Raw genomic sequence first — 24,686 nt, forward strand, 5'->3', positions numbered from 1 at the left:
GGAAGGAGACCAGACAACGTGGTCATCGGTCTCATCGGATTAGGGAAGGATGGGGAAGGAAGTCGGCCGTGCCCTTTCAGAGGAACCATCCCGGCATTTGCCTGGAGTGATTTAGGGAAATCACGGAAAACCTAAATCAGGATGGCCGGACGCGGGATTGAACCGTCGTCCTCCTGAATGCGAGTCCAGTGTCTAACCACTGCGCCACCTCCATCATCTAGTGTTGAAAGTTCCAAGAACGTACACTCCTAGAGTGTCAACCAATATATTGCTTCCTCCTACGTGTATTTCATGAAAAGCCATGAAGATAAAATTAGAGAGATTCAACCCCACAGGGATGTTTGCTGGTGATCGCTCTTCCCATGAACCATATGCGACTAGAAAAGGTAAAGGGGGAAGTGAAGTGGCACTTGCACACAAAGTACACCTCCCCCTCCCCCACTACACACTGTAAGAAGGTTTGCAGAGCATAAATGTACATCTAGACTGACTGAAGGAAAACATTTATGAACACGCAAGGACTGCTTCACAAGACATGAAAAAAAAAATAAGTTTGTAATAATGCTAGTTGGCCAACGGGAGCGTAACTTACATTTTGTGTATAGTAAGGACTTAATTTCCTGTACATCACAGTGAAAGAAGTACAGCAGGTGCACAGCTGTAAAGGTTATATGAGTCATGTGTAAGATTATATTACTTTTTCCCCAGTAATGAAATGCTTCATTGAAACTAAATAAGCATCCTAATTGTTCACGATTTTCTTCCCTCCTGATCTTCAGTACTGGTACGCCTGCCAGAGGACAAATAACAGGCAACAACTGTTTCACAGATCCTACATTAGCTACCTGGGATGTGATAAGCTGCTTCATTCTTCTCATTATCTTAAACTTGTAACAGGGAGGAAGGTATAGGAAAAGCAGGATGGCTAACTGAGTACTAGTAACTCAACAAACTAGATGATAACATGCCCCAGGGACAACCACTATAGCATGTAGTACCAGGAAATTTGTAGTCCATCATGGAAGCTATTCTTAAGGTAGGGCTTTGGATTTAGGGAATTGCAGCAATGGCGTTAAAATAATTTTTTAAGTAAAAAAAACATCTTTAAAGTGGAAAATGCTTTATATGGCATGTAATGAACTAATTAAAAAACAGGAGATAATATATTAAAAGTACAAGCTGCACTTTTATCATAATTATACTTAGAAAATAATGAACAACAAGCTGCTATAGAGAAAAATCTAAACAAACATCAAAGGACAGACAAAAATTACCTTAAATTGACCTCGGTCACCAACAGGAGCCAAGAAACCTTCAGATCCACCTGATATATCCTTCTGACAATAACTACAAACTTTAAGTCCTTTCTTGAATTCTTCAAGACATGTACTGCGACAGAATTGCCTGATGTCAAATCCGAAGCGCACACAGTACTTTCCCAGGCTACCACTAGGCACAGCACTCTTGCAAAAACAACAGAATCCACCAAGGTCTTTCTGAAATTTTGCTGAAACACAATAATGATGAATTTATTATTAAAATCTCAAATAAGACACAAAGACCCATTTAAAACTACATATGAAATAAGTGGTGTAGTTTGCAATAACACTGAAGATTCCAGAAGCTTTAGTTTGATAGTTTAAACAACTTTAACTGAATAATCACTCTACCACACTTTATGCAAATATTCAATGGCTTTATTTCAATGGTACTGAACGATTTCATGATGTCAGTTCTACAGTAATATCTTGAAACAAAAAATGAACAGCATACAATAATTTGAAATTGAGTAAGTTGTAAGCAGTTGTTGCAGTTGATCTTAATTCTGCTGCATAACTGACAACAAAATTACAATATACACTCTCTGAAGAAAATATTATCATCCCTTAAAAAAGAGCACAGTAGTCCCTCTGGAGTGCTGTTGACAGTGTTTGAACTGGCACCAGGTGACCAAGTGAGCTTTCATCAATAACTTAAGTCATGGCAGTGATGTGTTGTGTATATGCCAGTCGATTGTATGGAATCAGTAATTTAAGAAAGGTCAATGTGAAGCTGTACAGAAAGGAGCTACTGTGGCTGAACATACCCGTACCCACACTGTGAATGAAATTGTCTTATTTGCTAATATATCAAAGCAAACTGTCCAGCATTTCTAGATGGAACGGTGTATCACTCACAGCCACCCAAGAATAGTGGTTGGAAAAAGGGCCTAACTGGCAGTGGCTAGATACCAGTGTCATCCCTTTTCAATGACAATCAGTTTAAAACCTGACATGAATTGCTGCTGTCAGTGAATGCAGGTCAATCTCAACTTGTTTCCAAGCAAACTCTGTGAAGGGAACTGCTAGTAATGAGCATTTGAGGACTGCTTCTACACAAAAAGCCACTGCTCACAGTGGCACAGAAATCTGCATGTCTTCAGTGTGTCAAATAACACAGAAACAGGACAGAGTTGCCTGGAAGAATGTAATATGTCTGCAGAAGGTGCAATTTTGCCTCTGTTCACATAGCGCAAGTCACCAAGTGCGCCAAAAGCTGAATAAAGCATTTAATGGCAATGTGTGGAGGTCTGGCTCTATGATGTCTAGGGTGTGTGCAGTTTTCATGTCATGACTTTGGCCCACTCATTCAGGTTACCGTGAACACAAACTTGGATGCATATGTTAAAATTCTTGATGACCAGATATTGTCCTTTGTTTCACATCTTCAGCATAAGTATGCTGTGGACATTCTGCGCTTTGCCAAGTTAACAACATCTGTGTTGACAGGGCTGTATACATAAATGCCCAGTTTAATAAGCATTCAGGTACCTTATCACACATCAAATGGCCTGCTAAACCATCCAGTCTTAATTCCACAGAAAATACCTGGAACTATTGCAAACAGCAGATGAAACATAACATAGCAACTGGCATCTTCACAATCTAGTAGCTCTACAGGATGTAATCATCAATAAATGTCTTTAATTTGTAATCTAACAGAGCAAGATTCACCGAATGTAGTGTATGATACATCTGATTACTAAACGTCATGATACACTGTAATTTAATTATGTAAACATATTTTTGCAGCTATGTCTTAATTTTCAACTTGTGCTAATCACTGCATAGTGGCACTATGAATAATAAGTAGCCTACAAATGGGAGTACTTCAATAGAATTCTACAGAATAATGTATCTGGCTGGCCATAATGTAAACAATTTTCAATTTACTAGTCTTCAGTAGGCATTTAAACACTATTTGTTTTTGTGTAGTATGCTGAAAATATGTTATGAGAATTAGCATTATTATGGAGAGTTCAAATTCCAATTCATTTTCAATGAAAATGTATGTATAATAACTTTAATTATTCATGTAATTTATTCTACAAAAATGAAATGAAATGATTGTGTGGCATTGTTGGCCGGGAGGTCCCATATGGGGAAGTTCAGCTGCCGGTTGAAAGCCTTATTTCAGTCAATGCCACATTGGGTGACTTGTGTGTCAGTGATGATGATGATGAAAGGATGATGATGACAACACAATACCCAGTCCACGAACAGAGAAAATCTCCAACCCAGCCGGGAATTGAATCCGGGCCCGCTCCTTGGTAGGCAAACACGTTACCAGTCAGCTAAGCAGGCGGACATTTATTTTACAAAATTTAGCATAAGAAATATTTGCAACTGATAAAATCTTTAATTGAAAAATGCTTTAATATTTTATTGACCTTCATGCCACATGTGAAATTATTTGTACTAATCTTTTTTCACTGTAGTTTTCATACAACCATTACTGTTATGATACTGATAATACAATTTGTGTTAGGATCCTCCAAAAGGTCCAGTGTTTGGCCAAATCAGATAGTAGTTAGAGGTTATAAGGGAGTGACTGTCAATAGTAACAGTTGTAGAATCATGTGATGATGATGATGATGATGATGATGATGAAGTGGAAGAGCTATTAATAAATGAAGAATGCAGTGGGATTCTGGTTGTGGGAAAACTATTTACTATCACGTAAGTGTTGTGTGTCAGCCAAGAGGTACACAACAAATACTACGAGATGGCGCAACCACACAGACACAACCACTCGACTGGCATGTCTCAGCTCCATGCAGCAGCCTCCAGATAGCACTCACAAACAAAGACATCTTCCTGCTTCGGCGCCACTTCCTCCAATGCGTCATACTCAACTGCCGATAGAGTGGACAGCAGCTAGTAAGGAAAGCTGTCAACTACTCACTAATTTGCTTCTGGAGGAGATGGAAATTCTTCCGCTAACATGCTCAAAACATGACACGCTGCAGACACACTGACAGTTCCACACCAGCAATTAGACAGTTCACTTCAGTGCCTGCAGTCAGCTCAGTGAAGTATTCTGAAGACTACCTCTGACTTGGCACTCGCTATTTATGGAGAACTTTAAACGTTCCAGAGTGTCTGTTCCATTAAACACAGTTATAGTGATGAATTATAGACTGCCAAGAGACAACAAAGTTAATTAGATATCATTGCATTATGTATATAACATCAAGTGCCATGCATCAAACTGTATTGAAGGTCAGTACCATTTTGTAACATACTGTTAATGAATGGTATTTGCTATTTTTTTATCATGTTGCCACACCTTTCCTAGAGTGCCGCCCTATTGAAGAAGTGTTTCTTTGCAACTGCGCAAATCAGCCACCATTATGTAACCATAGCTGGTAGACCATTTTCTGTTACCATGGATATTTGGACTGAATTAATAGTAGCATTCAGTTACTACATTCACATACTTTGGTGATGAAGGCAAACTTTAAAAAGCGACGACAATTTTCACCAGTCAACGTTTTGGCGATATGGACAAACTTTAAAGACGCTGACAATTTTTCACCAATATCAACATTTGGCGATGAGAAAAACTGGAAATTGTTGATGTCAATGCAAACCCACAACATTCTCAACAACATTAGGTGATGAATTAAATGAAACAATACTGGTCAAAAAGAGAAATGTTACTAACCAGGACAGGTTTTATTTTTACTTAAACTTACAGAGCCTGATTCTTTGGCTCGATTTTTGTGGCAACACAGCATGGTTTAAAATATTCTGTTCACAGTACATTCTAGGACTGCTAATCTAGTATTTGGCGCCATGGAAGGTGAATACCAGCCAGAGGAAATCGACCTCAATGGCCATTAGAGGGCACAGTATCGAATTAGTGCCGTACCTGCACAGTGAGCACACCACTCATCTCACATGTAATACACCGGCCAGTAGTGTTCCTTGCAGTCAGTATGAATAATGCTACCCAGCAAACAGTCACTCAGTTCTGTAATTGCATCTGATATTGTCAGTTACTATCATCGCTGTACTATGGCCTATTTGATGAAAATTTCGCTAGGCACTTCCTCCTCCTCTCCGATCATATTTCAGATTGTCTATCTCTTTGTTCTTGGTCTGTTGACATCGTGGTGGTGAAGGTTTTTGCTTTGCACCTCATTACTGCAGAGGTTGCTATGGGCCTGTCCCGGCCTGTGTCCTGTCTGCTATTAGCCATATTTAGCACAGCTACTGCTTGATATCATGTTCTTTTCCACATGCAGCCTTCCACCTTGTGGCTTCATCCATTTCTCTACTGAGTACAGACGAGTGTGTTGATAGATGGCTACTTGCGAATATAGCATAGGCGACAAGGAAAAAAATTTGTTTGGTAGCACGGATACTAAATTAGCTTGCCTGCTAGAGCAAAAGCAGCAGCTGATGCAACAGCAGCAGCTACATACAGACCTGTTTGAGAGGCACTTCTACTGCAGGCAGACAAACTCTGAGCTCACAAGGTCACTATCCTCCATTGCATCAGGCTTCATTCTTCAGGCTTCAGTAACCCCCTGCCCCTGCAATTGACGCCTAAATATGTTCATCATTTCTGCCTTTTGATAACGCTACAGAGGAATGGGACACACATTTGTATTTACTGAAGCAACATTACTTGGCGTTTCAAGTCAGGGATAATTCATTGCAGCAATCATTATTTCTGTCATGGGCATCACCTGACTCATGTTTTTTATCCTACAAAAAACAGCTCCTCAGTCTGACCCCATCATGCTCTCCTTTCAGGAGACATCCGTTCCCATAGATATCATGTGGTTGCCTCCAGGCTTGAGTCTCACCACTAACAGCCTGGACTATCACTGACTTGCAAGGTCTCCGCTGAAAGTACAATTTAACTTGCACTGATCAAGGCTGCAAGGCTTTGTAGGCAGTGAAAGACATCTTGCGCATTGCACACTTGTTTAAAATTGCATAGGCTGCTAATGAACTATTCATGGGGAGGCCAGAAGTTCCAGTGGTTAATGCACCACCACAGTTTTCGCACCTACATCTCAAGTCCAACATCTTATTGTACCTGATCCTCTGGTTGCCTTAGTCGATGCTCATGGGGACTGCTCCACTCATACCTGTAACATTTCTCCACTCACTCCCAAGCAGACTGCCTAGATCGGTGGGAATCCGGCACATGCTGTGGTAAAGAGGGACATTTCCACTCTGTGTGTTGAAGCTGTGCAACCTGCTCCCATCCGCCCCATGAGCGCACCAGGACACCCTACATGTGCTGTAGTCAGCAGTTCCCCTGAGTGACCCCTTCATGTGGACACTGTTTCTCACACTTCACATTTCTCACCAGGATGTTAATTTTCATGTGGATACAGAACTACTGTTTCTTTGATAAATCAGGTGACATATGTACAAATGGTCTCACTTGAGTTGTCCCCAACCTCATGGCATTTGGTGGCCTATGAGGACAGTTCTATTCCTCTTTGTGGGCAGAACCCAGTCATTGCAGCCTACAAATGTGTTATGCAACATATTACATGTCACTGACCACCTGCCAGCCTTGACAAATTAATGTTGTTTGTATTTTCTCTCTCTGATTAAGTCCAGGTCACACCAACCCCAGTCCCATTCCAGAAACTGGACACTCTCTGCATTGAATTTGCAACTATATTTTAGCCAGATATGGTGTGTACCTCAATCTTTCAGGTGCACATTGCCCTTTGGCAGGGCACAATGCCTCATTTTTAGGATGCCAGACGAATGCTAGCTGCCTAACATGCTGATGTGAATCAGAAGCTATATCATCTCCTGGCTTGTTTGTTTGTTTGTTTTGTTTTAGGGTGCAAAAACCACTAGGGTCATACACGCCTATGTCAAAACCGCAGAACACAAAGACAGTGAGGAGTTAAAAAATGACTGCACATCAATCCCCATAGACGTAAGAGAAGACAGCTAGAAGCAGGGGCGTGGAGGAAGGTCTATAAAATACACCATAAAGAAACAGAGATCCAGAACTAAAATTTAAATGGCCTTCACCATATTGCTATGACGGATATAAAGTGAAATACAGTCGACACCCCACACGTCATTTGCTAAAACGGCCGATAACTCAGACAGCAAACCCAAGTGGGGCTGTAAACGGTTAAAAAATGGGAATTCTGTCAGGAAATGGTGCACAGTTAAAACTTGGACACAATGTGTACGAAGTGGTGGGGGAGTGCTACTTAACAAATGATGATGGCTAAAAAGGCAGTGCCCAATGCACAACCTAGTTAAAATGACCTCCCCAAGGCGGGAGAGCCAAGAGGAGGTTGTCCAAGCTGCTGGGACAGGCTTAACAACTTGGAGCTTATTCCCATTTCCACAGAAAATGATTCATGACATGTGTGGACAAAGTGATGAGATGGTCAACTACAAAACAGCGCGCTCAAAATCCACAGTGTGCAGTGGTTAGTAAATTGCGAGACTTTAGCCACAATGCTAGCCGGGCATGAATCATATGTTTCATCATCTTGTGAACACAGCTGGCGAGAGATGGCATAGTAGCTAGAAGGAAGTTGTCTGTCCTTACTGGACTTAGGTATGGGTACGACAGTGGCTTCATGCCAGCATCTGGGAAATTTGCCCTCTGTCCAGATGCAGTTGTATGTGTTAAGCAGAAAGTGCTTGCCCACAAGAGAAAGATGCTGAAACACCTGAATGTGAACAGCGTCTGGCCCTGGAAGGGGGGGGGGGGGGATGAAGTGAGAGCATGATCTATCTCCCTCAGAGTAAAGACTGATTGCAGCACTCATGATTCTGAAAAGAAAAGGATATGACCTGAGCCTCCTCTCCTTGTTTCCGATAGAGGGAGACTGGATGATACAGTGAAGAGCTCAAAATTTCTGCAACATGGTGGCCCAAGGTGTTGGAGATAGCAATAGGGTCCATGATGACATTGTCTGAGAGGAGGGAGTGGAACTGTTAAAAGAACTAGTGAATGAAATCCAGCTAGCTTTTTTTGCTGTCCCGAATAATGTGATGGCACTGTGCACCCATCTGTTTATAATTAATGCAGCTTGCCATCATAGGATGATGGTTATAAATGCGGAATTGCATCGTGGCATGGCTCAGTCCACCAAGGAACCTGGACACAGCATGGTAAAGAGGAAGTGCGGGGAACGGAACATTCTGCAGTGGTAAGGATAACGTTTGTAAGATAGTCCCTCTGGTAATCACAACTGGAGAAATCATGTTTGTCAAAGGTCACCAAGGAGGAGTAAAGCCACCAGTCAGCCTTGTTATGCTGCCATTTGGGTGTGCATGCAGGTGGGGTAGGAGTCAGCAAACAGATAGCATACGGGAAATGGTCGCTCGAGTAGCTGTCAGAAAGAACGAACCACTCAAGACGATGGGCAAGCTGGGCAGTGCAGAATGATAGGTCCAAATGCAAATAGGTGTGCAAGGAGTCGGAAAGGAATGTGGATGCTCCTGTGTTAAGGCAGAAGAGGTTGAGTTGATTGTGAAGGTCAGCCAAAAAGGCCTCTCTCTGACAGGCCCTGAGAGAGCCTCAAAGGGGATGGTGTGCATTAAGGTCGTTGAGCACCAGAACTGGGCGAGGTAGCTGCCCAATAAGCTGGAGGAAGTCTGCCTGGGTGACATCAAATGACAAAGGGATGTAAATGGTGCAAACAGAAAACGTCAGGTGAGAAAGGACAAGGCGAACTGCAACAGCTTGAGATGGGTAGTCAGGGAGATGGGTTGACTATGAACGTCATCCTGTATGAGCAGCGTGACTCCCCCTTGAGATGGAATGCCAACCTCAGGGGGAAAGTCAAAACGGACTGGGAAGAAATACGAAAGCTCAAAGCGGTCATGAGGATGCAATTTTGTTACCTGAATGCAGAGTACATGGGAACACTGCAATTCTAAAAGCAGCTGTAAGTCCTCTTTGGGTGCGAACGTTCCATTGCAAGAGAATCATGATGAGGAAAAAATGAAGGAGTGTCACCTCAGCGGCTGCTGTGTGCCAGCTTGCGAAGACTCATTACTACAGGGCACAGAGGCAGGAGGATCCTGCTCCATGAGGTCCACAGAAGCATCGGCTTTCTTGTGTTGTCGGTCTGCAGAGTCCAACATACAAAAACGGTTGGTGTTTTTTATTTTTTTATTTTTTTTTTTTTTTAGGGCGCAAAACTGCTATGGTCATTAGCGCCCGGTCTGTGACTTAGGAAGCAGTAAAGAACCGAAAACGGAAACCAGCAGCAATGGGAACGAAAGTCATAAAATTGGAGAAACTAAAAGCAGAAGGAAGGCTTAAAAATCCACTACAGAAGGGGGTTGGTTGTCCCAAAAAAACTTCAAATGACTGACGTCATTTCACTGGCATGAATGAACTCTAGAACGCGATCGGCCAAGCGCGTGTCATCTGCTAAAATTGACGATATATCAGGCAACAGCTGTAGACGGGCGCGTAACGGATTAAAATAGGGGCAGTCAATTAAAAGGTGTCTTACTGTCCACAGCTGAGAGCAGTGGGGACAGAGTGGGGGAGGATCGCCGCTTAAAAGATGTCGATGGCTAAAAAGACAGTGCCCTATGCGGAGTCTAGTTAAAATTACCTCCTCCCGACGACGCGTTCGGGTGGAAGAGGTCCAAGCACAAGGAAGAGTTTTCACATCCCGCAATTTATTTTGGGGAAGTGTCGACCAATGCGCGTGCCATAAATGAACAACACGACGACATAAAACGCTCCGGAGATCGGCAACAGGAATCGATTGAATTGCTGGCCGAAGAAGAGAGACTGCAGCCTTGGCTGCAATATCGGCCGCCTCATTCCCGCAGATACCAACATGCCCCGGGAGCCAGAGGAACGCCACCGAGATGCCCCCCAGCTGGAGCAAGCGCAGACAGTCCTGAATCCGGTGGACCAGAGGGTGCACAGGGTAAAGAGCTTGGAGACTGAGGAGAGAGCTGAGAGAATCTGAGCAGATAACGTACCGTATCCGCCGATGGCGGCGGATGTAGTGGACAGCCTGGAGAACAGCGTAAAGCTTCGCAGTATAAACCGAACACTGGTCGGGAAGCCGAAAGTGATTTGGGGTGTCGCCAACAATATAGGCACTCCCTACACCTAACGATGTTTTCGAGCCGTCGGTGTGAATAAATGTGGCGTCCGTCATTTGTGCACAGAGCAGCAAATGCCCGACGATAAACAAGTGAACTGGTACCATCCTTGGGAAATCGACAAAGGTCTCGGAGCAGGCAGATCCGGGGACGGAGCCAAGGCGGTGCTGTATGCCAAGTTGTCAAGAAGGTTTTAGGAAAGCGGAAGGAAAGAGAATGGAGCAGTTGTCGAAAGCGGACTCCCGGTGGTAGTAGGGAGGAGGGGCGGCCTGCATACCCTACATCAAAGGATGCGTCGAAATAAATGTCATGGGCTGGATTAGCAGGCATGGAAGACAGATGGCTTGCATAACGACTCAGAAGGACTGCTCGCCGATTGGACAGCGGAGGTTCAGCAGTCTCAGCATAAAGGCTTTCCACAGGGCTGGTGTAAAAAGCTCCAGACACTAAACGTAATCCACGGTGGTGGATAGAGTCGAGACGCCGAAGAATAGACGGCCGAGCAGAGGAGTAGACTAAGCTTCCGTAGTCCAATTTCGAGCGCACTAAGGCGCGATAGAGGCGGAGAAGGACCACTCGGTCCGCTCCCCAGGAGGTACCATTCAGGACACGGAGGGTGTTGAGGGATCGCAGACAGCGAGCCGAAAGATAGGAAACGTGGGAGGACCAGCATAGTTTTCTGTCAAACATAAGACCCAAGAATTTAGCGACGTCAGAAAACGGAAGGTTGAGAGGACCTAGATGTAAGGAGGGCGGAAGAAACTCCTTACGTCGCCAAAAATTAACACAAACGGTCTTACTGGGAGAAAAACGGAAGCCGGTGTCGATGCTCCAAGAGTGGAGGTGATCGAGACATCCTTGAAGACGTCGTTCAAGAAGGCTGGTCCGTTGAGAGCTGTAGTAGATCGCAAAATCGTCCACAAAGAGGGAGCCCGAGACATCAGGAAGGAGACAATCCATAATTGGATTGATGGCAATGGTAAACAGTACAACACTCAGCACGGAGCCCTGGGGTACCCCGTTTTCTTGGGAGAAATTACGGGAGAGAGTAGTGTTCACCCGTACTCTAAATGTGCGCTCTGCCATAAATTCGCGAAGAAAAAGGGGCAGCCGACCTCGAAAGCCCCAAGAGAACAGTATGCGGAGGATACCTGTCCTCCAACAGGTATCGTATGCTCTCTCCAGATCAAAAAATATTGCTACTGTTTGGCGTTTCCGGAGAAAATTATTCATGATATAAGTGGAGAGAGCAACAAGATAGTCAACTGCAGAACGATGCTTTCGGAATCCGCATTGGGCAGGTGTTAAAAGACTGCGGTATTCCAGCCACCAAGCTAAATGGTAATTCACCATACGCTCCAAAACCTTACAGACACTACTCGTGAGAGAAATGGGGCGATAGCTAGAGGGGAGATGTTTGTCCTTTCCAGGTTTCGGAACAGGAACGACGATAGCTTCCCGCCATCGCCTGGGAAAAGTACTGTTGGTCCAAATTCGATTATAAAGGCGAAGGAGGTAACGCAGACTATGGGTTGATAATTGCAGCAACATTTGGACGTGGATACCATCCGATCCTGGGGCGGAGGAGCGAGAAGAAGAGAGTGCATGCTGGAGTTCCCGCATGGAGAAAACAGTATTGTAGCTTTCGCGATTTTGAGAGGAGAAAGCAAGATGTCGCACTTCCGCTGCACGTTTCTTCGGGAGAAACGCTGGTGGGTAATTTGAAGAGCTCGAAATCTCAGCAAAGTGCTGACCCAATGAGTTAGAAATTGCGACGGGGTCCACTAATGTATCATGCGCGACAGCGAGCCCAGAGACCGGGGAGAAACTAGGCGCGCCTGAGAACCTTCGAAGCCGACTGCAAACTTCCGAGGAGAGAGTGAAGGTGTTAAATGAGCTAATAAAGAATTTCCAGCTTGCCTTCTTGCTATCGCGGATGACATGACGGCATCGCGCTCGGAACTGCTTATAGCGGATACAGTTGGCCAAAGTAGGATGGTGGCGGAAAATGCAGAGAGCACGTCGCCGCTCACGTATTGCATCACGGCATGCCTCGTTCCACCAAGGAATTGGGGGCCGCCGGGGCAATTCGGAGGTGCGTGGTATTGAACGTTCCGCAGCTGTAAGAATGACGTCGGTAATGTGTGTGACCTCATCGTCGACGCTGGGAAAGTGACGGTCATCGAATGTCGCTAGAGACCAAAAAGGGGCCAGTCGGCCTGGGCAAACTTCCAGCGTCTCGGGCGCATATATGGCAGTTGAGGCTGCAGTCTAAGGACACATGGAAAGTGGTCACTCGAGAATGTATCATCAAGGGCGAACCATTTGAAGCGCCGAGCTAGCGGAACAGTACCGACCGCAAGGTCCAAATGAGATAAATTTGTCGTGGAGGCAGACAAAAATGTAGGGACCCCAGTGTTGAGGCAAACTAGATCCACTTGGTGGAAGACTTCTAGCAATAGTGAGCCACGTGGACAAGGATGAGGAGATCCCCAAAGCGGGTGGTGGGCATTGAAGTCCCCAACCAGCAAATAGGGGGGTGGAAGCTGACCAAGAAGATGAAGGAGATCAGCTCGTGCCATTGGTGTGGACGATGGAATGTATACAGTACAAAGAGAAAACGTGTATCCAGAAAGGGAAAGACGAACGGCGACAGCTTGGAAGGAAGTGTTTAAGTGAATTGGGTGATAATGGAGAGTATCATGGAGAAGAATCATGAGTCCTTCATGTGCTGGAGTGCCTTCAACACAGGGGAGATCATATCGGATGGACTGAAAATGAGGGAGAACAAAGCGGTCAATGGGACGCAGTTTTGTTTCCTGAAGACAGAAGATGACCGGTGACTAGGATCGTAAGAGAATCGACAATTCATCTCGATTGGCTCGAATGCCGCGGATATTCCAGTGGATAATGGACATAGGGTGAACAGAAAATGGAGGATTGTGACCAAGGTTGCGGTCAACTCAACGACTGCTCAGAGCTTGCGACCGACAGCATGGAATGGCATTCAGCCGAAGGCAGAAGATCCTGATCCATAGGTTGTTCAGGAGCAGCTCCTGCCACCAGCGATCGGCCAGTTGATCGGCCGCCAGCAGTGCGCCTCAGCGACACAGAAGACGGCCGAGGGCGATTTCCGCCAGGTGGTGCTGTAGATGGGACACGCCTTGGCAGAGAAGGAGATGAACTGGGTGTCTTTGTAGCGTTCTTGGAATTATGATGTTTAGATGAAGGAGGAACCGATGGTTGTGAAGTTGGGGTACGTAAAAAATCTTCACGTGTATGCTCTTTTTTCGAAGTCTTGGTGTCTGACTTTTGGGCTCGAGATTTAGCAGAACCCGATGAAGGGTGAGCCATAGAGAGGGCAGGCGAAAGTGGTGGGGTTGAACGGGCGATCTTTGCGCTGGCCGATCTGACGACCGTGGCACTAAAGGTGAGGTCGCAAGTCTGCGTGGCCGCCTCCTTTGTTGGCCGAGGAGAAGCAAGGACAGTGCTGTATTTTCCTGTCTGAGGCACGGTGGGCTGACGACTGCCGAATAATTTTCAAGCAGCAAAGGTCGACACCTTTTCCTTCACTCTGATTTCCTGGATGAGCTTTTCGTCCTTAAAAAAGGACGAGGAGGCAGCGTGGTCACCCATACAGTTGATGCAGCGAGGGGATGGAGGTGGACAAGCACCCTCATGGGCATCCTTGCCACACGTAACACATTTGGCCGGATTGGAACAGGACTGGCTGGTGTGATTGAACCACTGACACCGATAGCAACGCGTAGGGTTTGGGACGTAAGGGCGAACGGAAATTATCTCATAGCCTGCTTTGATTTTCGATGGAAGTTGAACTTTGTCAAATGTCAAGAAGACAGTGCGGGTTGGAATGATGTTCGTGTCAACCCTTTTCATAACTCTATGAACAGCCGTTACGCCCTGGTCAGACAGGTAGTGCTGAATTTCTTCATCAGACAATCCATCGAGGGAGCGTGTATAAACGACTCTACGCGAGGAATTTAAAGTACGGTGCGCTTCAACCCGAACTGGGAAGGTGTGGAGCAGTGAAGTACGCAGCAATTTTTGTGCCTAGAGGGCACTGACTGTTTCTAACAACAAGATGCCATTCCGTAATCTGGAACAAGACTTTACAGGACCTGCAATTGCATCGACACCTTTCTGAATAATGAAAGGGTTGACCGTGGAGAAGTCGTGACCTTCGTCAGACCGAGAAACAACAAGGAACTGTGGCAACGATGGAAGAACCGTCTGTGGCTGAGACTCAGTATACTTACGCTTGTGAGCAGACATAGTGGAAGGTGAGGAAACCATTGCGGAAGAATCCCCCATGATTACCGGCGTCTCCGATGGTGCACTCCTCCCTTGTGGGAGCCCTCTCTGAGGGCACTCCCGCCTTAGGTGATTGTTCACACCTCCCGACAAACGGACGGAGGGACCAATCGGCACTTTTGGAAGGTATCAGCTCGGGTAATCACCCCTCCCTGGGCCTGGCCGTTACCAGGGGGTACGTACGTGTCCTACCTGTCTACCCGGGGCGGGGAATTACGCGTTACCCCGTCACCGGCTATGCACAAAATGCGTGGGTAGGCCTTCAGACACGCACAGGGAGGAAGAAAGAGAAAGGAAAGGAAAGAAGAGAGGTCTCAAACGCCGCAGCGGAGAAAAGGGTAAAGAGAAGAGGTAAGGAAAAGAGAAGGACAAAGGAAGGAAGAAGACAGACAAGCAAAGAAGGCGAAGAATACGTTACATTTTTGAGTGTCCGTCTCCGGACGTAGGCACAAACCATACTCCCAGATGGGGAGAAAGGGAAGGAAAGAGCGAGAGGTGAGGGGCGGAGGGGCAAAGATGGGGGATGGGGATGGGGAAGGATGCGGAAAGGGAAGGTATGCAGCCCGGAAAGGAAGGAAGGCCACATTAGCTCGGGGTCCCATGCTCGCTACGCACGTATCCACAAAAGAGTTGTGGACCCCCTGGGGGGACGGTTGGTGGTGTCCACTGGTGACACAAAGGCCGGCCAGGCGAAGGTATCATGTGGCGACACCACTGAAGAGGATCTTCGAGTTGGCTAAGGAGAAGATCATTTGCCTTTGTTGGACTTCTTTGAGCCTTTCTGGTTATGAGAGAAAGACTCAGATGTTCGTTGGCTGGAGGGACAGAAGAAATCTTCAGGGGAGTACTCCTCCTGTCCTTCCCGGCCTACTGATTATGTAGCTGGTGACTCTGCCCCTAGAGGTGAAAGTTTGATGGCTTGTTGCACAGCTGAATGAGGGGACAGTGATGCTACTTTGACACTGGGCAATTTCTTCACAACCTCGGAGCTGAACCTGAGGTCGCATGTCTGTGTGGCCGTGTCCTTCATGGAGCGAGACGTAGCAAGAACAGTACTGTAAGTGCCAGACAGTAGAATGCAGGGTTTACAACTAGCCAATAACTCGCAAGTGACCGGGTAAGGGACTTTTTCTTTTACCCGGATTTCCCGAACAGCCCACTCATCAAGATACATGGGACAATCGCGAGAGGAGGCGGCATGGTCGCCATTGCAGTTGATACAGCGGGGAGGAGGAGGAGGCGGACAATTGCCCTCATGCAGATCCTCACCACAGGTTACACATTTTGCCGGGTATCACGAAGACATTTGAGTGTGGTTGAAACAATGACATTGGTAGCAGTGTATCGCGGTCGGAATGTACGGTCAACACCTCCATAACCTGATTTGATCTTTGACGGAAGCATCACACTATCAAAGGTGAGAAATAGAGTGCGTGTGGGCACTACGAAGGAATCTACCTTTTTCATCATCCGATGGCTGGCAATGACACCCTGACCAGAGAGGTATGTTTGGATTTTGGCCTGGGTCAGACCATCGAGCAGCCTAGTGTAAATAACACCATGGGAGGAATTCAGAGTTCTATGGGCCTCGATACGAACAGGATAGCCATGGAGAAGCGTAGCGGCAAGCAGGTGTTGTGCTTGAGAATTAGAAGTAGTCTCCAACAGCAAAGTGCCATTCCATAAACGAGAGCAGGATTTCACAGTGCCAAACTGCATCAACACCTTTCTGAATAATGAACAGATTTACCGTTGCAAAAGGGCTGACCATCTTCAGTACGTGAAACCATGGTGCAGCTGGAAGGGTCTTTGAATCTTTAGCATCATTCCGTTAACATTTCGTAGATGTTGACTGTGAAGACGAGTGGCTCATTGGAAGATAATCCCCCATGATTGCCAGCGTCTCCAATGGTACACTCCTTCCAACTTGGGGGCCCCCTTCACAAGCGGGCGCACCCACCTTAGGTGATTGTTCACACACACCTCAGGTCACACCTACTGAACACCTGACAGTGGGACCAATCAGCAACTTGGGAAAGTAGCAGCTCAGGCAGTCATCCCTCGCCGGACCTGGCCTGAACCAGGGGGTACAGGCAAACCCTACCTGTCAACCAGGGGCTGGTAATTATGCATTACCCAGTCACCTGTTATGTGTCAGATGCATGGCCTGGCCTTCAGGAGTGCACAGGGAGGAAGAAGGAAAAGAGGAACCTCAAACACCAAAGTGGAGGAAGGATAGGAGAAGGTAAACAAAGAAAGGAAAAGAGAACGATAAACAGTGGTGTGACCATTCTTACGTCAGCGACAGACAATGCAAAACATTCCCAATAACACCCCAGACACATTCCCCAAGGAAGGGGAAAAATAGCAAGAGGACAGACATGCAGCATGGAAGTGAAAAGATGCTGCAAAGGCTGGGGCCCTGTGGTAGCCAATCACGAACTCAACAAAGAGTGGTGAGCCCAATAGAGGGAGGGGTTCTCCAGGCTGCTGGGGTTATTCAGCCAGTGAAGTCAAGTACATGTACCACCATTAGACATCATCAGAGTGCCCAATGGTTCTCTCTGACTATTAGGAGATTCAGGAGATTGCAAGGCTACTATCAATGCCCAACTTGTCCTATATCCCATATCCTACCCTCCAGCCAGAAGACCAGCTCAGCAAACTTACTGGAGGGCAATACTACCCCAAGGTCAAACACGGCAATGTTTAAGTCCAGTTACACTCAGATCAGGAATCCCAGAACACTGCTGTCATTAAAACACCTTTTGGATTATATACAAGCACCTCCCCTTTGGAATTGCCTAAGTGCCCATAGTTTTTCAAAGGCTTCTGGAACAGCTGAAACAGAATATTCTGGCATGTGTGAATTACTTGGATGACATAACTGTTATGAGAGCCAATCTCATTGTTACAGGACCCTCCTGCCAGGAGCATTTGCAAAACCTCCGCACCCTTTTTATAGTCCTGTGGGATGCAGACCTGCACTGTTGTTTGGAGAAGCGCAGCCTTCTCAGCCAGAAGTGGAGAATTTGGGGCATTGGCTCCCCACAGAGGGAACCAGGTCCACTAATCAGAATGTTGCCGCATTTTTTTTACCTCATGCACCCCAAATTGCACATAAAAATGTGTGCCTCACAACTGGACCCCTGCATGCTCCCAAGGTTTTACCCAATTGAAAACCATGCTGAAATCTACCCCTTGCCTCACGGTGTTCTCTCCCAGTCGCCCTCTGGTTGTGGCAGCTGACGTGTCCGCCTATGGCACTGGGGCAGTCTTGGTGCACAGAAATGGTGATGGCTCTGAACAGCCTACAGCACACACATACAAGACACTGATTCCTACTCAGCAAAGTATGCCCAGATCAAAATGGAGGCATTTGGCATTAAAATATTTCACTTCTACCTTGGAACAAAGTTCTCTCCAATTACCAATCACAAGCCATTGGTGACATTATTCATGCCACACTCCAGCCTCGCAGAGAACAGTCCAATGCATGGTGATGGTTTTTGCTTTGCATCTTGTTGCTGCATAGGCTGCTTTGGGCTTGCACTAGTCTGTGTCTTCTCCACCATCATTCAGCAGTGTTTAGTTTAGTATCATATTCTACTGTGCAAGCAGTTCTTCTGCCCTGTGTCTTGACCACTTTCTGGGTGCACACACACACACACACACACACACACACACACACACACACACACACACACACACACACCAGTATCTGGCTACTCGCAGATGTATGTAAATTAATGCAGATGAATAGGAAAAAGAATCCTGTAATGTTTGAATACTCCATTAGTAGTGTAGTGCCTGATCCAGTCACATTGATTAAATATTTGGGCGTAACATTGCAGAGTGATATGAAGTGGGACAAGCATGTTATGGCAGTTGTGGGGAAGGCGGATAGTCGTCTTTGGTTCATTGGTAGAATTTTGGGAAGATGTGGTTCATCTGTGAAGGAGACCACTTATAAAACACTAATACGACTTATTCTTGAGTACTGCTCGAGCGTTTGGGATCCCTCTCAGGTCGGATTGAGGGAGGACATAGAAGCAATTTAGAGGTGGGCAGCTAGATTTGTTACTGGTAGGTTTGATCATCACACGAGTGTTACGGAAATGCTTCAGGAACTCGGGTGGGAGTCTCTAGAGGAAAGGAGGTGTTCTTTTTGTGAATCGCTACTGAGGAAATTTAGAGAACCAGCGTTTAGGGCTGACTGCAGTACAATTTTACTGCCGCCAACTTACATTTCGCGGAAAGACCACAAAGATAAGGTAAGAGAGATTAGGGCTTGTACAGAGGCATATAGGCAGTCCTTTTTCCCTCGTGCTGTTTGGGAGTGGAACAGGGAGGGAAGATGCCAGTTGTGGTATGAGGTACCCTCTGCCACACACCGTATGGTGGATTGCGGAGTATGTATGTAGATGTAGATGTAGATGTAGATGTAGCATCTAATCACTTTCCTTTCTGGAACATTTTTGTGAATCTGTAGCCTGTTCTGAGCATATTTCTCAGACATGGCCTAACTGGAATTTGTCCTACTGCCAATCCTAAACTTATCACAATAACTACCTGCAACTCATGGGTTCTATGTGGTGCACTTGGACCAGTGTGAAGAACACAAGGACAACAGCCAACAAAAACAACCACTGAAATTCAAGCTGCTGCTGACACCCTTTCCGCCATTTGATCGGAAAGTTGAGTCCTGGAACAACTACCTCCAGTGATTTCGTCTATTTGTGTACCAGTGACTCCCTCCGGTTCTGACATTACAGAAATGCTTGTGATGCATTTTAGTTCACAAGATCACGTCGCTGCTGTTAGACACAGATTTTTTTTCTAATTTCTCAAGAGTCCAATTAATTCTATAAAGAAAGGATTAGTCAATCACAGGTTCCTGAACTGCAAATGTGAATTTCACTGTGAAAATTATCAATGTAAGAAATCTCATTCAGATTCACTCATCTGTGACATGCTTATCGTGCACTCCCATGACAAATTAAAAAAGGACCTGCTTCGTCTAGCAAACCAATCTTCACAACATTGTTTGCAATAGATTTGGACATATGAACAAACACACTTATCTGCTAAAGGAATACAGCGTATCAATGCCGACATATTCATTACATCTCAACAGCCAGCACGGCCAAGAAAAACAGCAGGGCCAAATCCAAAAATCACTGGGCACGCACGCTACTCATCTGAAACATTCAGAAGCAAGTACAGAAATACCAAATTACAATCTTGTTCTCACTGTGGCATAAACCACAAAAGGGATGATTGTTCCAGTCACAACGCACATTGTAATTACTGTGAAAAGACCAGACATATTGCTGATGGGTGCAAAATGAAGCACAACTGATAATAACAGCAGACACTCGAGTGTATGGCAAAGGTTAACAGCATAACAAACAAGTGCAAATATAAAAACTTTCACGGACAAAACACCAGGAGAATGTCATTTTTGCTGGCAATAACAAATTGCTACCTGTAACTATTTGCATTAACAAAGTTGCAATCAATTTTCAAACAGACATAGGGTCATCAATTTCAATTGTTAACCTTTAGGCATACCAAAAGTTAGGAAAGCCAAAGTTAACAGACTTTTGAAGTTTGCTGTTCATTGACAGCAAACATGAGATTGCAGTGAAGGGGCAATTTCCCACAGATATGGCATTTCAAGAATTTACGAAACAGGCTACATTCATAGTTGTAAATTCAAATAAGGAAACAAATTTACTATGCAATTTTGTCATATGATGACATGATGGAGACCATGGCTGCTGTTTGAAGACAAATGTTGATGGTGTTAGGACAGCAACCAGCCACAAATTTACTTTCAGTTCCTTTATTCAAAGGGTACCGTTTCGGTTTCGAATCGCTGTAATTCATCCTCAGACGGTTTGCACGCTTTCTTATGACATGTGGTGTGTTTTTTTACAGATTAATTGTCCTAAAATATAAATAATACATAATTGTAAACACGCCACACACAGATGGTTACGTTACAGATTTTCGTTGCATGTGACTTACGTGAAACGTCGGTTTGGAGTGTTTGTTTTCATAACATTGGTCCAAGAGATGTGAATACATTACCACTGCATTCTTATTGTTGCACACGTAAATTGTTCTCACTGAACACTTTAGGTTTGTCACTGATTGTGAGAAGATTTCTACCATGTACCCCATGTTTTGATACATACGAAGAGCTTACAAACATAGGCTGTATCAAAGATGCTATGATATATCGTTACATTTGACGATGGTGTCCTATGTTTGGAAAGGATCATATATTCATTTACGCAACTGTAATGCCTTTTACAGTGGTAGAGAGACATAATTTTTGAGTTGATATTGTTAAATTAATTATAAAGTTTAAAACTTTATAATATATATAAAATAGTATTTTATTTAATTACATTTAGCATCATGAGAATTATAGTAACATATAAATTTGCTACTTGATCTGCAGATAGGCGTAGTAATATTATTTGCTTTGGAGGTTGGAAAATAATTTTTGGAAATGTTTCAGGACAGGGGTGTTAGCTAACTGTTTGTTCATTAAGGATATAGTCTGGGCTGCTGTTTGTGTGTGTGTGTGTGTGTGTGTGTGTGTGTGTATTTTTATTTCTTCTAATATATTCATAGTGGCTCCTTTTTCTGCGAGATGCAAAATTTTTAAGTTGTCCTCAATGTTTCCCACTGAATGGTTTTCTTCAGCAATATGGGCTGCAAATGCTGATTTGTTCAAGTTACCAAGTCTTAAAGCATCAATATGTTCTTTGTGTCTAATTTCAAAACTTCTGCCTGTCTGTCCAATGTAGAATGTATTTACATCATGGATTACTTTTCGTCGTAATTTATTATTTGTGGAAAAGCTGATTGTGATATTTTTCTTTTTAAATAAGTTTGCTATTTGGTATGAAAGTGGGCCTATGTATGGGAGAGTAGCATATTTAGGTTTGGCTTCTGTGGCACATTGATTTGGCTTGAGGTGATTACTGTGAAGTGGATCTGTGGTTTTTGTCTGCATTTTGCTGTGGAGCTTTTCTATTATTGTGGGTTTATATCAATTTTTATGAGCAACTGTTTTAATTATATTGATTTCATTTTGTTAGTATGTGACACTCATCGGTACTTTTTTAATTCAGAGTAGCATCATTCTGAAATATGCCATTTTTTGTTGGCAGGGTGGCAAGATGAGTTGTCAATACTGACATCTGTGGTGGTAGGTTTTCTGTAAATACTAAATTGATATTTATTGCTACTATTGCAAATTTTCAGGTCAAAAAAGTTAATGCTTTTATTAGTTTCATGTTCAACTGTGAATTTAATATTTTTGTGCATTTTGCTTGGATCTGCTGCTAATTTATCTATTTCATTGCTTGTACCATCAAAAAATAAGATTGTATCAACAACATATCTTCTGTAGTGACACAGACCAACAAAATGAAATCAATATAATTAAAACAGTTGCTCACACAAATTGATATAAACCCACAATAATAGAAAAACTCCACAGCAGAATGCAGACAAAAACCACAGATCCACTTCACAGCAGTCACTTCAAGCCAAATCAGTGTGCCACAGAAGCCAAACCTAAATATGCTACTCTCCCATACATAGCCCCACTTTCATACCAAACAGCAAACTTATTTAAAAAGAAAAATATCACAATCAGCTTTTCCACAAATAATAAATTACGACAAAAAGTAATCATGATGTAAATACCTCCAAGAGTGCCTACCGTAAATCAGGAATATACAAACTCAAATGTGATACATGCCCAAAATTCTACATTGGACAGACAGGCAGAAGTTTTGAAATTAGATACAAAGAACATATTCATGCTGTAAGACTTGGTAACTTGAACAAATCAGCACTTGCAGCCCATATTGCTGAAGAAAACCATTCAGTGGGAAACATTGAGGACAACTTAAAAATTTTACATCTTGCAAAAAAAGGAGCCACTATGAATATATTAGAAGAAATAGAAATACACACACACACACACACACACACACACACACACACACACACACACAAAAACAGCACCCCAGCCTATATCCTTAATGAACAAGCAGTTAGCTAACACCCCTGTCCTGAAAAATTTCCATAAATTATTTTCCAACCCCCATAAAAAAAAAGATGATGTGACTTGCCAAACAAAAGCACTGGCAGGTCAATAGACACACAAACAAACACAAACACACACACAAAATTCAAGCTTTCGCAACCAACGGTTGCTTCATCAGGAAAGAGGGAAGGAGAGGGAAAGACGAAAGGATGTGGGTTTTAAGGGAGAGGGTAAGGAATCATTCCAATCCCGGGAGCGGAAAGACTTACCTTAGCGAAAAAAGGACAGGTATACACTCGCACACACACCCATATCCTACCACACCCATATGGGTGTGTGTGCGAGTGTATATCTGTCCTTTTTTCGCTAAGGTAAGTCTTTCCGCTCCCGGGATTGGAATGACTCCTTACCCTCTCCCTTAAAACCCACATCCTTTCGTCTTTCCCTCTCCTTCCCTCTTTCCTGATGAAGCAACCATTGGTTGCAAAAGCTTGAATTTTGTGTGTATGTTTGTGTGTCTATCGCCTTGCCAGTGCTTTTGTTTGGTAAGTGACATCATCTTTGTTTTTAGATATATTTTTCCCACGTGATATATATATATATATATATATATATATATATATATATATATATATAAGTTTTAAACTTTATAATTAATTTAACAATATCAACTCAAAAATTATGTCTCTGTACCTCTATAAAAGGCATTACAGTTGCGTAAATGAATATATGATCCTTTCCAAACATAGGACATCATCGTCAAATGTTACAATATATCATAGCATCTTTGATACTCATATGTTTGTAAGTTCTTTGTATGTATCAAAACATGGGGTACGTGGTAGAAATCTTCTCAGTGATAAACCTAAAGTGTTCAGTGAGAACAATTTACGTGTGCAACAATAAGAATGCAGTGGGAATGTATTCATATCTGTTGGACGAATGTTATGAAAACAAACACTCAAAACCAACGTTTCACGTAAGTCACGTGCAATGGAAATCTGTAACGTAACCATCTGTGTGTGACGTGTTTGTAATTATATATTATTTATATTTTAGGACGATTAATCTGTCATAAAGAAAGCATGTAAACCGTCTGAGGATGAATCACAACAATTCGAAACCGGTAACGGTACCCTTTGAATAAAGGAACTGAAAGTAAATTTGTGGCTGGTTGCTGTCCTAACACCATCAAAATTTACTATGACTGGAGCTCTTCAATACTTTGGACTCCACCATTCATGAGGTAATAAATCAAAATCAAATATCCATTCTGTGATGTCCTCTGCATCAACATACTCACTGTCTGGTACACTTTCGCGTAACAAACCAATATTATCATTTCCATATTTAACTTTGGTTTCACATGTGGATTCAAAGTTTAAATGTCCACTTCCATGATCTAAAAGAATTTTTTAAGACCTTGCAAGTACTAAGGTCAGAATCTCTTCCCACGCTTTGGTCAATCACCTTATGACATCTAGGAAGTCAGTTCAAAATGGTTCAAATGGCTCTGAGCACTATGGGACTTAACAGCTATGGTCATCAGTCCCCTAGAACTTAGAACTACTTAAACCTAACTAACCTAAGGACATCACACAACACCCAGTCAGAAGACAGTTCTCTGGAGAATAGTTACAGTCTTCATTATTATTATTATTGACTTTTTTTTCTCAGACTTAAGTCTGGTTAAAAATGGAACGTGACGCGGACCTCGGTCAAGCGTGACTTCCTTGTAACTGTATGGTATATGTTATATTGCATTTAGGAACTTTCGGGTAATTGAACATGTATCAATAATTACAGATTTTTGTAGTTGTATATATATGTTTGGATGTAGCTGTATTGCATTGATGTACTGGTGGATATTG

At 43.9% G+C, this 24,686-nt stretch overlaps 1 protein-coding gene across 1 annotated transcript in view; it reads right to left on the reverse strand.

Moving 5' to 3' along the window:
• LOC126183541 (uncharacterized) overlaps positions 1 to 24,686 on the reverse strand; it is a 452,784-nt gene that overhangs the window by 133,471 nt on the left and 294,627 nt on the right. The window contains exon 7 of the mRNA XM_049925611.1: positions 1,275 to 1,507. Coding sequence (XP_049781568.1) covers positions 1,275 to 1,507 — 233 coding nt within the window. The remainder of the gene's footprint in view (positions 1 to 1,274; positions 1,508 to 24,686) is intronic.

Source organism: Schistocerca cancellata, chromosome 4 (assembly GCF_023864275.1).
Source record: "Schistocerca cancellata isolate TAMUIC-IGC-003103 chromosome 4, iqSchCanc2.1, whole genome shotgun sequence".
Taxonomy (NCBI): Eukaryota; Metazoa; Arthropoda; class Insecta; order Orthoptera; family Acrididae; genus Schistocerca; species Schistocerca cancellata.